Source organism: Dinoponera quadriceps, unplaced genomic scaffold (genome assembly GCF_001313825.1).
Source record: "Dinoponera quadriceps isolate SergipeBrazil2010 unplaced genomic scaffold, ASM131382v1 scaffold629, whole genome shotgun sequence".
NCBI classification, from domain to species: Eukaryota; Metazoa; Arthropoda; class Insecta; order Hymenoptera; family Formicidae; genus Dinoponera; species Dinoponera quadriceps.
In genome coordinates this window covers 645,605-659,322 of record NW_014554884.1, presented here as the reverse complement: position 1 = coordinate 659,322, position 13,718 = coordinate 645,605, and the positions used below count along the sequence as shown (strand labels likewise).

Sequence of the window (13,718 nt, the reverse complement as noted above, 5' to 3'; positions counted from 1 at the left end):
CTTCGCGGAACACTCGACCGAGTTTATTGCTGACACGCGCTGTGACGATATCGGAAACCCTTTTCTGGAACCCGACGGTCGCCAGAGACACGCAGTCTCGTTTACCGCGCGCTTCTCCCTAAGAAAATTCTCTCTCGCGGACCGAGCGTCGATGACAGCTAGACTAGAACATCGATTGATATTACGCTGTAGTCGCGACGTAACTACCGTGCATCTTGCTTGGAGGAGAGAGACTCAATAACGCGCTTGAGAGTTTTCATCGGCGTCCGCAGTTTTTACATACACACATATATATATTTTTTTACACACGAGCGAGACACAATGTCATCGTAGCTGCAGTCGCCAGTCCTCCTTTGACCCTATAAGCGCGTAATATTCCTAGAATATTATATGAATATTATTATTATATACATTATTATTATATATTATATTATATACATTATTATTCAATATTAATATAATATTGAATAATAATAAATTAATATAATATTATTATATATATTATTATTCAATATTAAAATAATATTCTTGTAATATTCTAAGAATGTTATGTAATACTGTTTAATATTATAGGAATGTTCTATTTAGATGTTATATGTCCACATAATATTCTTGGCATATTATACAAATATTCTTAGAATATTAAAAAAAAAAAAAAATACTAATAATATAGAAAAATATATATAAATTAAATTCTTTCGATTTTATTTATATAATACAACAATTAGTATTGTAATATATTTGGAATAAAATAACTTCAATTATATGTATTATGTATATACATAGAGTTGAATATTTAAAAATATATAATATTACAGTAACATTAAATGATATTATTTTTTAAATATTATTAGGAGTGGACATAGAACCATCTATTAATATTCCAGAAATATTACTTAATATTAAATAATATTACGCGCTTATAAGGGAGGCAATCAGAGTTCGGCGTTTATAAGCCTTGCGTCGGATGCGAATAATAAAGTTCTCCACGCCGCGAGAGGGAACTCATATTGTTGTTTGTTGTTGTTGGTACAAGCGATATCCTATGCAGATTTTATGTACACCGGAGAAAGAGAGAGAGAGAGAGTGAGGAGGGGAGGGAGAGAGCGAGGCAATCGCATAATGCAGGTTCGTAAGTAACCAGCCGTATTGAAAGTTGCGCGAGAGGCCTCGTCGTCGGCGTTGACTCATCGCAACGATCGAAATGTATCGAAAATAACAAGACAAAATTCGCGTTGAATTACTTTCGTTGAGAAAACACGGGGGAACGGAGTAACGGGTGTGAAATCACCGGATTCAGGTGTTGGAGGCGGAAAACCGCTTCGCAATCGATACACTCCTCGCGGAAAATCGTGGAGGATTGAAAAAGGTGGTAAAAAAGTCTAAGCTTCCGAAAAGTCGGTGAAATTTGACTTAATACAAAAGCAAAATCCTGAGATGATTTAATGAGGAATTATATTACACTGTGAAATTATATTTATCGAGGAATAATCCGGTGCGTACGTTAATATACAGTTTAAGCTTTACATCCTCCCGCAGACGTATTAATATTGATAATATTAATATTTAATAGCACTATAGAAAATCTGTGCTCGGGCTCGTTAAAGGCCTGTGACTCTATTTTTTTCGTTAAATCAAGTAAATCAGCCGTTTTACATATAAAACTTTGAAACACTTCATTTCTGCGATATTTTTTTTTCGATGCCATTTTATCAATTTTTGTCGAGTATTTCTTTTCCTCTTAGTGCAAAGTACAGAGGAAAGCTTTCAAAACATAGCGCCATTTATCTCTATTAAAAGTGCCAGCCGTATCATTTGCAATCTTTGCTAAACCGATATGCACGGTAGGGCGGATTGCAGCAGTTTCATATGGTAATATTTTTAAAATTATATTTTTATTACATCTTTTAAATTTAATTTTTTCATTTATTTTGATATATTAGCCTACTAAAATGATTTCGTATCCGATTAATTCTTATACCTGCAGTAACGAGTTCAATTTTACCGACTTTTCACAAGTTCGAACTTTTCTACCCCCTTTAACGCGCGCCGCAAGACGAAAGTCTCCTCTTCAGGCATGGTAAAGGCGCGACTTCGAGTTCGTCACGTCGTCTGCACCGAGAAAAGAAAGCGGTGGGATTACTGAGACGACCTCGTTCGGACGAGCAAAATTTGTTCGAGTGAACGATCGAACAGATTATACACAGTAAAAAATTGTGTTTGTTGAAAACAGTCCACTGAAATTTTGCATTACTTTAACACTGAGGAGTGTGTTAAAAAGTACACAAATATAACATTCAATTAACACTTTCATCATGTTGACACATTGTTGTTGCGCCAGCCCAGGTAAACACCAACAATAGCATTGCATCGATGTTACAATTTCCCACTCGACAGCGCAAGTGCAATATAACACACGTATGTAACACGTTGCATCGTCGAGTGGGAAATTACAACATTGACGTAATGCTTAATTTGGTTTGCGAGTTAGCGCCGCGTTCTTCATGGAATGATTTCCAATGTTTCGTGGAACGCTTCAGATTCACTTCTTCAGGGTGAGAGATCGATCCGAAATTGATCGACACCATGTTGCTGATCGATGTTTACCGGTGCGATGGGGAATTTTGATGTAAACGAGAGAGACCGGCGATTCTGTCGACCGCCTCTTCTTCTCGGCGCAGACCTTGCATCGTGTCCTTCGCGGGTTCCTCGTGATCGCGAGATGAGATCGGGAGCGGAGCTTTTGGGTGAGACGCGCGACGACCAGCCGACCGACCGGCAAGAGCGGCGAGTGAGATCCGAAGAGAAATCGTTTATTCTCAAGATCGAGAAGGGAGTGGAGGACGCTCGTTGAACTGTTTTATATGGCGCTGACGATGGTGTCGCGATGCCTTTGAGCCATGACGCCGACCTGGCAGCTGTCCGCGCTCGATCTCGGACTGATATTGCACTCGATCATGGAGCCGTTGCGCTTCTGCACCACCACCGAGCGGAACTCGCCGCACTCGCTGGTCGACGGCTGATTGCCTCTCGCGCGCGCCCCCTTCGTGAGGATCCTCTTGAACGCCTCCCGGAACTCAGTGTTGAAGATGCTGTAGATTATCGGGTTGAAGGCCGAGTTACTGTAGCCGAGCCACGTGAGAACCTGTTCAAGGAGGAACAGCCGTCTCAGTCGATCACCGGGAGAAATTCTACGCTTCTTCCGGGGGAATGCTCGGTCGAGACACGAGAGTGGTCTCTGAACTATAAGCGGGATTTAAAGAGAGGGAAGTTTCAATCGAAAAGAATTTAACGGTGGGATTTCATTCCGTGCTTAACTTTAAGTGGGATCTTGCAGATCTTAAGTGAAGATTCTATTTTAAACAATCTCGGCAACTTTTGGATATCATCGGTCGGGTTAACGTCGAGAATAAAAAGAGGGGGATGTGGCAGTTTCTTTGAGGTATTCCCAAAGAATCTCAAACTTCTTAATGAGAGTACCGAGTGCACGGGAGAACGAAACTCGCGACTTCCTTCTCGCCGAGAGGAGCCGGGCGTACCTGGAACGCTCGGAGAGATATGCAGGTCTTGCAGTAGGCTGCGACAATGTTGACGCAGAAGAAGGGCACCCAGCATATCAGGAATACGCCCATGATTACGCCGACGGTGATCGCGGCCTTGTGGTCGGACACGTGGTAAGGGCTGGTCGGCTTCGTCTTCGTCTGCGGCTTCGGTGGCTTACAGCGACTGCTCTTCGAACGAAAACTCTTGGCCATGGAGGTGTCCGGCAGCTTCGTCACCGCCCGGATACTTCTAACGTGTTTCTGCGCGTAGCAATAGAGCCTGCAAGAGAAAAGACGGCGAAAGGAGAAACAACCTCATCGACGAAGTGAGACCAAACGTCTCCTTTCCTTGTCTCTTTTCTTGCGTTTAAACGGTTCAGCACGATATCGTAGCTCGTACTATGTTGTAGAACGAAAGATTGAACACAGGTACAGAATATCGATTCGGGAAATATCGTCACTGAGTGACGTGTGACTCGCGCACGGACGAACGATTGCGCACGAGTGCGGGAATAAAACGTCAAATTAATGGGCTCCTCCGGCTGGCTCAGCACCGCGCGCGTGCGTGTCTTACCTGCAATAAATCCCCAACATCACGATGCAGGGCACGTAGAAAGATATGCAAGAGGACACCACCGCGTAAGTGGGTGTAATGTCTAGGGCACACGTAGGGTGCTCCTGTAAGGGTAAAAGAGACGTGTTAACGCGCGCGGCGGGAGGATTGGCGCAAACCGTTTGCGGACGTGAATGGCAGCGGCAGGGTAAAATGAGAAATGTCATGTCTATTTTTAACGCCTCCGCTACTCAAAAGTGCATTCCACGACAATTCATACAAGTTCTCGCTTATACATCAAGCGGGTCGATGAGTTTCATTTTCGCCGCGTTACGCCACGTCTGCTAAGACGTGGCAGTTGATATTGCGCGAACTACCGATTGAATTTCTCAGTCTTATGCCGCAGCGAAATATCAAAGGGTGGGCGAAGGAGAATCTTGGAGATTCTGGGCGAGAAATATCATATCCGATAATATTGAAATCGATAGTTTATTCCGGAATGTTGAACGTTATTGTCTTCGAATTGTAATTTCCAGTTTGTTAATCTTGCGCCGCGAGTATCGAAGCGAACCGAAGAGTCTCGGAAGTTCTGGGCGGAAAAGGTTATCCGATAATTTTCCGAAGGCGATGGCTTACTTCGACGTATTAAGGTGACACTGGACCTTTGAAATGACAGGAAATTGGCTTTTGGATTTTAATGATTTCTTACGGGGCAATTTTTTAACAGTGTTTTGCCGCTTATTGAACTTAAAAATACTGAAAATTGTGATTTTGACAGCTGAAAAACGAAAGAGAAAACTTAGTAGTTAAAATAAGAATAATTCTACGAACTGTTTACGTAGAAATATTGAATGAAAACAATAAAATTATTAATAATAGTGATAGTAAGGAAAATAAGGGCCAAATGCAGTTGTTGTTTGCTTATATTATAAATTAATAATATAATTTACAATAATATTGACATTTCGACAATTATTGCGGTCATCTTCAGCCAATTTACGTAAAAATATCACCTGACTCAGCACAAAAATATAAAATGTATAATTCAGAAAATATCATTTATAAAATATCATTTTTACACGATATACACTAATATAAAAAGAAACAAAATTAACATGATTTATATATTATAAAATGATCAAACTTACATATACTTTGCATGATATTTCGGAAAGCAATCCATGCATAATTGTTATGTCAGTTTTCTCAAGAGAGTATACTTACATTAGATAACATATGAGATACGGAATACGTAAGGAAGGGTAAACAATAGAAACCATCATCCGTTTTCATTGGACATATAATTTCTTTTATATTCTGACTCTGTACACGGTTGAGCGCGTTGCGACTTTGGGCACCCCGTGAGCTTCACTAACTCGAAACTCGCTGGGCGGTCTAAGTGTCGGTGAAACGATCGAGAAACATTCTCTACGGGAGGACATACCTCTATTTCGTCATTATAGAGCGCTGGCTGACCTGCCCTGTGAAGATCTAGGCTGATCGGTACGAAGGATATAAGTCCTGCCAAGAGCCACACGACGGCGATGCCGCCGATAGCGACTCTTCTAGTCACCCAACGGCCGTATCTGAAATGGCGCAGGGCATCCAAGTCAAGGAAGAGAGAAAAATTCATCTTCAGGAGAGGATTGTCACCGGCTCGAAAGCCGTCCTTGAAAGTCACCAGGTTAAAAATCGAATTGCTTCACGTACGCGCGCGACTCCCAAGGAGAACTCTTCCCTTTGAATTACAAGATTCGTCCAAACTCTCTTCACATAGTTCTCGATTCTCGCGTGTACGGCTCGCCGTAGCTACGGAATCGGGGAGACCGATCGGTGCGGCCGTCGGCTTTACCTGAGGGGATCCTTGATGTGAATGTAACGGTCGAGGGAGATGGCGCATAAATTGAGGATAGAGGCAGTGCTGCACATAACATCGAAGGCGATCCAGATGTCGCAGAACCACAAGCCGAAGATCCAATAGCCGAGGAGGTCGTTCACCCCGGCAAAGGTCATTACCAGCCCACCGACGAAGAGATCGGCGACGGCGAGCGAGGCCAGGAAGAGGTTGCCGATCCTCCGTAGCCCGCGGTCGGTGTAGATCGCCACGCAGACCAGAACGTTGCCGGCGACCGAGAAGAATATCAGGATCACAAGGAGGAATCCTGCGGCACCGAGCAGAGGGGGGCTCGTCTAGCGGTGAATCGCACGCTATTCAGCCCGTAACAACGCGTCGCCCCTCGAAGCACACGGCCCCGACAAAATCCGTGTCGCTCGTGTACGATCAGTGACGAAAAAAGGTCACAACACTTTTCGGGACCGTTCAACGCGAATTACGTCACGCGAAATTTCAGTATTTTACCTCCTCCTCTCCCTTCGTCATATTTCGTCACTGAGTATTTAGACCTCCTTCCAATACTACGCGTAGAATTATCCTTTCCCCGCCTCCATGTGAAATAAGAAAAAAAAGAATTTATCACCATATTGTGGATAATAATTACGAGACTGCGCACTTTATATATTATCTTTTTCTAAAATATAAATAATTAAATAAATTGGGGAATTTATCGTGCTGCTCGGGTAAGAGACAAATTTTCCCATTGGACATGCGGGATGCGTTCCGAAAGTAATAAAAAAAAAAAAAAAAAAAATTGCCGGAACCTCTTTGTGTGACTGACCATATACGACGAAGAACGACACGATTGACCCCGCAGCGAATCGACAATGACGATGTCACTCATGTCGAGACGCGGTATCGTCGACGATGTCCCTCCGAGTGTTTTGTCACTCCGTCAACGGATACATATGTTCTCCGAGGAATTTCGAAATGACAGAACATTCCCAAAATTCCGCGCGCACAAGCTGGTATCCTCTTTCTCTCTCTCTCTCTCTCCGTGCACAAAGGAGCCTCGGGAACTTCGAGCTCCGTAATAATGAAATAGTCTTCGGTGAGTTTCGTGCGGATTGCACCTCGAGGAAAGTATCGAGAGGACGGCCATACTTTCCTCGCAACTTTTCATGTTTCAGTTTTATACACACATATATTTCTTCTTTTTATTGTTTTCTTTTCCTTCCTTTCTTTCTTTCTTTTGTTATTACATCGCGATCACGAACGCTGTGAGAAAGGTAAGGTCTGGTCGAACGTGGACGAACGAAATGAACGCCGATAAATCCGTTCCGGTTCACGTGCATATCCCCTTTAAAGGGCTAGAACTTCAGCAGAGTATATAATTTGCTCCGTGAACCTTTGTTCTCTCGATAACGTGAGCGCGCCTCACGCGCGCGCGCACACACAGTCCGACAAAATTCGTAGGGCGTCTCTCGCGAGGAGTTCATCCAGTTATCTACCGGAATTTCAGAGAAGGATCTTCATATTCCGCGATCTCTTGCACGCGAGAGATCTCGTCTCTGCTCTCACCCCGCTTTACGCAACATCTCTCTCTCTCTCTCTCTCTCTCTCTCTCTCTCCCGCCTTTCGAGAGAGTCACTTTCACATAAAGAGATTTATCTTAATTTAAATACGCAACAGAGTACCAATTAGCCGTGACGTTTCGCTGTTAACGTTTTCCCGTCGTTTCCCGTCGTTGCTCTAGTCGCGAGATTCTCGAGGGACACCGAACTCTCCCTTGAATCTCGACTGAGAGATTCTCCGCGACAGAGCCATAATCTCCGCGTTTCTGATGAAACTTTCCATTTGTTTTCTATTCTTGTACTGGCTGCATTAATTCAAGAAGCGTATACTGAAGCGTCTCTTATTCCAGAACTGGTGTCGCAGTGCAGGAATAGAAAACAAACTCTCACGGCATTGAGAACACTCGACATCGATACCTTGACGGCGCGGAAGAGAGCCAGGGACGAAAAAGCGTCGGACGGAAACTGTCAGACGGCGTGACAGCGGCGAACGTCGGCGGGGCAGAAATTATGACACTTGCCCTCGGGACTCGCGTCCAATCATAATTTATTCGATTCTATCGGCGATATCGGACGGACAGAGAGAGGGTGAGAGAAGGAGGGAGGATTTCTCAGGTGAGGGGAAAACGACGGCCGGGAAATAAGGACAGGCAGTGAGGGTGTCGGGAGGGATGGATGGTACAGGAGCGAGAGAGAGAGAGAGAGAGGAGTAGCGGACTACCGGAGGTATGATTGGACGAGCTCTCAGATCGGAGTTTCCGAGAGAGAGAGAGAGAGATAGAGAGAAAAGGCACTCTCGGGAGGCTGTCTTCGAGGGGCGACTTCGCGATCGATCAAATGGAAAGTTTAGCGAACCAACTAGGAGCACCGACAGCAGCGAGAAAGCGTCTTCAGGCAGATCTTCTTCCCCGTCTGTCAGGTTACTCTGCGGAAAGACAAAGAGAGAGACTCGCGTGAGTGCGAGTGCGGCGATTTATACAGTGGGGGGAGGGGGGAGGGAGACGGCATGAAGCGGGGGGCTTGCAGAGCGGGGTGTCTACTGGGAAAAAGGGTGCTGCGAAAATGATCAGAGTTCGGCTTTGCGTCGGCGCTTCCGACGGTGCAAACACAAGCGACGCGATTACGTAAGGATAAATATGCAGACAACGAGCAAGAAACATCCAACAGAGAAAATGAGAGAGAGAGAGAGAGAGAGAGAGAAAAAGACAGAGAAAGAGAATGGGGGAAACATCTAAAGAACATCGTAAAAATATCTAAAGAATGTCATCTGAGGGGTTATTACGGCTCTCAAGATGAGATGAAAATGACAAAAGTGAGCAAATTCACTAGACGCTGACCGCGATGAAATTATGAATATTCCAGTAAATTCGCCCGCTTTTGTAATTTCCATCCCGTCCTGAGAATGTCGCAACAGCCTGTCCGGTCCTCCGAACGTCTCTCGACGTCCCCCGGATCCCTCGTAATGGTTAATCGGGCAAGACAATACGGCGGACATCTTCGTGCACATGCACGTGATCCGTACAGACTCAGTAAGATGATAAGATCGGTAAGATGATGAAATGCAGACATACGCGCGGTTTACGTCGTAGCGGCTGTCGTTTGCCGCGAAAGAACAACCGACCGCGACTTCAAGTNCCCCCCCCCCCCCCCCCCGCGCGGTCGTCGCGCGGGGCGAGGCGATTTTTCATCGCAAGACATATCTTCGCGTATATACGCGGAGAACCTATCTCTCAAAAGCAACAAAGCTGCTTCAGCTCAGCTTTTTACGGCGGCATGCGGACCGCTCTGTGATAATGATCTGCGTTACACACCTGGCGTGTATGTACGCTTGTGTACGTGTGTAATTACGCCCGCTGCCACTTTATCGCGGGATTTATCCGAGACTGCCGGGCGATAGCTGCGCGCTCCTATCTCGCTGATAAAGCCGAAGTATCACCTATTACCCGTCCCGACGATGATTTGACGGTGCGATACGATCGTGCATATTCTAATAGCGTCAATTCCGGGTACCCGAACATCTTCCAGCCGGATGATGCCCGAGTCTTTCGGGTGTCACCCGGGTATCTTTCGGGGGTACTTTTCAAATTATTCGTGCACCAGAGCGTCCAGTTATTCACTTTTATTTTTATGTTTGCTTATTTATTCCTTGCGTCGTTTTTCAAGCATGTGAGTATCAAGGGGAGATTAACAGAAAGTGGACACACATTGCGGAATATTTAATTTTTATATCAGAATATGTCGAGATAAAATATGTCAAGATATGTCGAGATATCCGGCTAGCTGACGGGTTTTCGAGCAGGAAGAATAATATATGAAAATAAAATAGCATATATATACAAAAATATATATAACATATCCGCTATATAGGGTGTCGTGAGATTAGACCGGCAAACTTCGGGTGTTGAAATAAAGCACACCGGGACAAGTAATCTGCGGGTATGGGAGGAATGTTTTACTCGAATCTAGTACTTTTCCTTCCGTGTGGATATCCGGGGCTAGCAGTTTCGGAGTTTAAGTTCCTCTGGGAATATAAAAATATAGCAAAATATTGAAATTCTATCCTGACGGCATTAGAATAAGTCGTTGACGACGACGACGGCGAGCGTCTATATTAATTCGACCGTGTGTACGAGTATCCACGCGCGCGCGCCGTAATCGATATTTATGCAGATTTCGCGGTTAAATGCATAATGCATGAGTCGAAAACAAATAAATTGCTATCGCGTGTTTGCGATATTTCGTCGTGCTTTACGAGCAGCGGGCAGCGGACGCATGGGACGTCCGCGAATCAATCATTGCGTACTTGCGCGATCCACGCACGATCCTCTCTATGCGCACATTGGCACATTCGAGATTCCGCTTTCGTGACTTCGTCACGAAAGTGGAACGGACCGGCGGACGAATAAACGACTCGTTTATCGATTCGTTGGATATGCAATGCATCGCGCACTCCGCGCAGGTACTTTATATTCTATAGCCGCGGCTTATATTATAATATTATGCTAAGCCGCAGCCCTTTGTTGTATTACAACTCGAGGAACGCTTCATTCGAAATTTCGATCGCATAACTTTGCATAAATAATTACGTCGATGCAAATTACGGCGCGCGCTCGCGAAATTAAAGCAAAAGCGCTACCGCGATAAGCATTTTTCTTTCGCTCTTTCTCTCTCTCTCTCTCTCTCTTTTTCGCAGTGCACCATAAGTGTGTTCCATCGTGCTCGGAATTTTGATTCGCAGTTTCCAGAATGAAACTTCCGAAAGGTCCTAAGTCGCGCTTTTCCCGTCTCGAATTGCGATCTTGATTTCCGACTAATCGTTCTCGCGGACGTTCTGTCTCGTCTTCTCCGACGAGAGAAAACCCCGATCTCGTATTACTCGTACTACTCGATCATTACATTCTCTTCTATCAGTTATATATTACGAGTGTTCCATACAAGGATGGTGTTTCTATTGTTCCCGCAACAAGAGCGGGAATATCGACGAGCGTGAATTCGCCGTCCGGTTAAAAATCGTTAAAAATAAAAACGTGTTCTCGCTTATACGTGTACAATTGTGTGCTCCCGTGTGTGTGGAATTGCTTTCCTTTTTTCCTGCAACGTTTATATTTCGACCGGACCGGTTGCTGTGCTGGTTAACAGGAAAAACCGAAACATTTTGCAACATAATATAAAAGCGTTTTCGATCTAGAACAAAACATACTACACTCAGGGAACATGTATGCTTTGTAAAAGATGCACACGTTTGTGGCCTCGTTCTGACAGATCTATCCTGCGTAAAATTCAAGTTGATCAATTCTAACGTACATAAAGACAGACAGACAGAGAGAGAGAGAGAGAGCAGATTATCTCGATGGAAAAAAGGGAATTTGCGACGGAATGTGAATATTTCGCTCATCACTTTCTCGACGTAACGCGTGATACGAGGGCGGATCACGCCCCTTTGTACATCCCCTCATGATATCTCAGGCATTGAGCGTTTTAATGGCGAACGCTTTTAACCTGTACGTTCGTACAGGATATCGCCGCCGCCCGGCGTAACGGCAACGGTGCGTGAATAGAGCGCGGCAAGATGAAACGCATTAACGTCGTGAACACGCGCGCACGCCTCGAATGAAAGAATGTGTTAATAGTTACACGCACAGAGAGTGAGAGAGTGTGCGAGAGTAATTGATCTCTGACAGGTCGTTATCACGTAACTTATACGAACGCGACTCGCGCTAACGTACGCGATTCTAATTATAACGCGCAGCAATTGCGTTTCCGCGGTAAATTCAAACGCACAAGATAATGTTTTACAGAAAAATAGGGAGAGAGAAAAAGAGAGCGAGTACGAAATATTTCCCATTTTTTGTATCACTTTTTATTGTTATTTTCGTATAAAAACGGGGATGCGTAACGCGCTGAAAACACAATAAGCCGGCGGAAGTAATTAAAAGCGACCGTGAGCGAAATAGCGGGGAACCTTTAATGTTTAAAATCCAGTTGCACCCTTTGTTCCGCAGTCCCTCGTCCCCCCTCCCGGCTCGCATCCCGTTCATGCCGTTCGTGTGTGTGCGCGATAATTTTCACCGGAGATTTGTGTCGTATTTTTTTGTTTTTCTCTCCCCCTCCGCAATTGTTGCGCGAAACGACCGATGATGATGACCCACGTGCGATCGCAAAAGACGCGACGACGAAGACGATAACTTTCTTCCGATTAACATCTGTCAGTGGGTCGTTTTCTATCGTGCGAATAGCTCGCCACGAGGGCGAGCCGAGACTCTGTGTGTGTGTGTGTGTGTGTGTGTATTTGTGTGTGACACAGTGACGCTGACACGTGACATATATCCCGCGCTTCATTTATTTCCTTTCTCTCTCGGAACTTTCGTACCGAGCGGAACCGGTTCGGGTCAACGATCGATTCCGCGTCCCTGGGAAACGACGATTCGTGTCTGCCTGCGTTTGACGGTCCTCCCGGCGGTCTTCTCGGCCCGCCGTCGAATACGCTCGCGTTCCCTCTCCCTCCCCTCTCCCCTCTGTATCGCAAGAAAAGAGATCCTGCCGGCTCCGTTAATTAATTTATGCCGGCCGGAAACGTTATTCGCGCGGTGAAAGCGCGTTTTGCAAACTGCCGCGCATACATCTCGCCCCGTCGAAATCCGTCCTTTTCGTTCTTTTTCCCGGCGGCCGGCCGAGTCGCATATGTCACAGGCGTTTCTTCCGCTTGATTATTGTGAGACGTATAATTATTTTAAATTTTATTGCATTCCCTTGCTCGGATTTATCGGTATAATATTCTTTTCGTTAATTTAACAGATGTCGTGATATTTTATGAAATATTACTGTAAATTCGTTTTATGTTATTAATAGTGGCGAAAGAACATACGTCGGGCTTGAACAAAAGTGGCCGTTGTTCCGCCTACCGTTTTTCGCCACCATTTTTCGGGTGATTACGCGTTTGTTAGAATTATTCGTATTTGCGAGCGAAATAATCGACGATTCGGGGAACCACCTTCGGGGAGACCAAGCGATAGTAATATCTCACGCGAATCCCTTTCCTCCCCGTTAAACCCCCGTTGAGTCAAACAAAGGGGTAATTAATACGATCGCATCATTCATAGCGAGGGAAACAAATTCATCGCGGATTCAGATCAGCACGTAAGAAAAATTCCAGTATCCAAAAATTACAATATCAAGATTCGAGTTTTTCATACATAAATAAAAATCGATATAATCGAATAGAATAGACATATAACGCATAATTTTATACGTGAAAATAGAACCGCATGAAAAAAATTCTATATAGACTTTTAAATCGATACTAGTTTCCTTTTTATGTTCGCGCCGATCGCTCGGGGAGGAAAGATTATCTGAAATTATTTAATCGACGGCGACGGGCGCCGCTCGTGACGGCGGCTTTTTACAAGCTTTAAAATATCCCATGAAAACCGGCGGAAGAGCGGAGAATCGTGTGTTTCATATTAATTACAAGCCGATACCTACTTCGTTCGGGCAATAAAGCGAAGATTATTCTTCCGGATAACTCGCACCGGTTCTCTCCCGCCGCGTCGACGTGGCATTCGGCACTAAATCCCGCTACATTTTCGAAAACATATCGTGCGCGCGCCCATTAATTGTCGCATTTAATACGAAATCGTTAAAGCGCGCGCAGCTCGGCAGCGCCGGATCGCGCTCTTCGCGCGGTAGTTTCAGTTATTCGCATGTGATATACGAAG

At 44.9% G+C, this 13,718-nt stretch overlaps 1 protein-coding gene across 2 annotated transcripts in view; it reads right to left on the bottom strand.

Moving 5' to 3' along the window:
- Positions 1 to 855: 855 nt before the first annotated feature.
- LOC106742385 (dopamine receptor 1) overlaps positions 856 to 13,718 on the bottom strand; it is a 97,844-nt gene continuing 84,981 nt past the window's right edge. For both annotated transcript variants that reach the window (XM_014615274.1, XM_014615275.1), the window contains exons 2-7: positions 8,359 to 8,428; positions 5,948 to 6,257; positions 5,540 to 5,681; positions 4,117 to 4,220; positions 3,540 to 3,822; positions 856 to 3,145 (exon numbers count right to left, since the gene is read on the bottom strand). In XM_014615274.1, the coding sequence (XP_014470760.1) occupies positions 2,861 to 3,145; positions 3,540 to 3,822; positions 4,117 to 4,220; positions 5,540 to 5,681; positions 5,948 to 6,257; positions 8,359 to 8,428 (1,194 nt within the window). In that variant the 3' untranslated portion in view covers positions 856 to 2,860. The remainder of the gene's footprint in view (positions 3,146 to 3,539; positions 3,823 to 4,116; positions 4,221 to 5,539; positions 5,682 to 5,947; positions 6,258 to 8,358; positions 8,429 to 13,718) is intronic.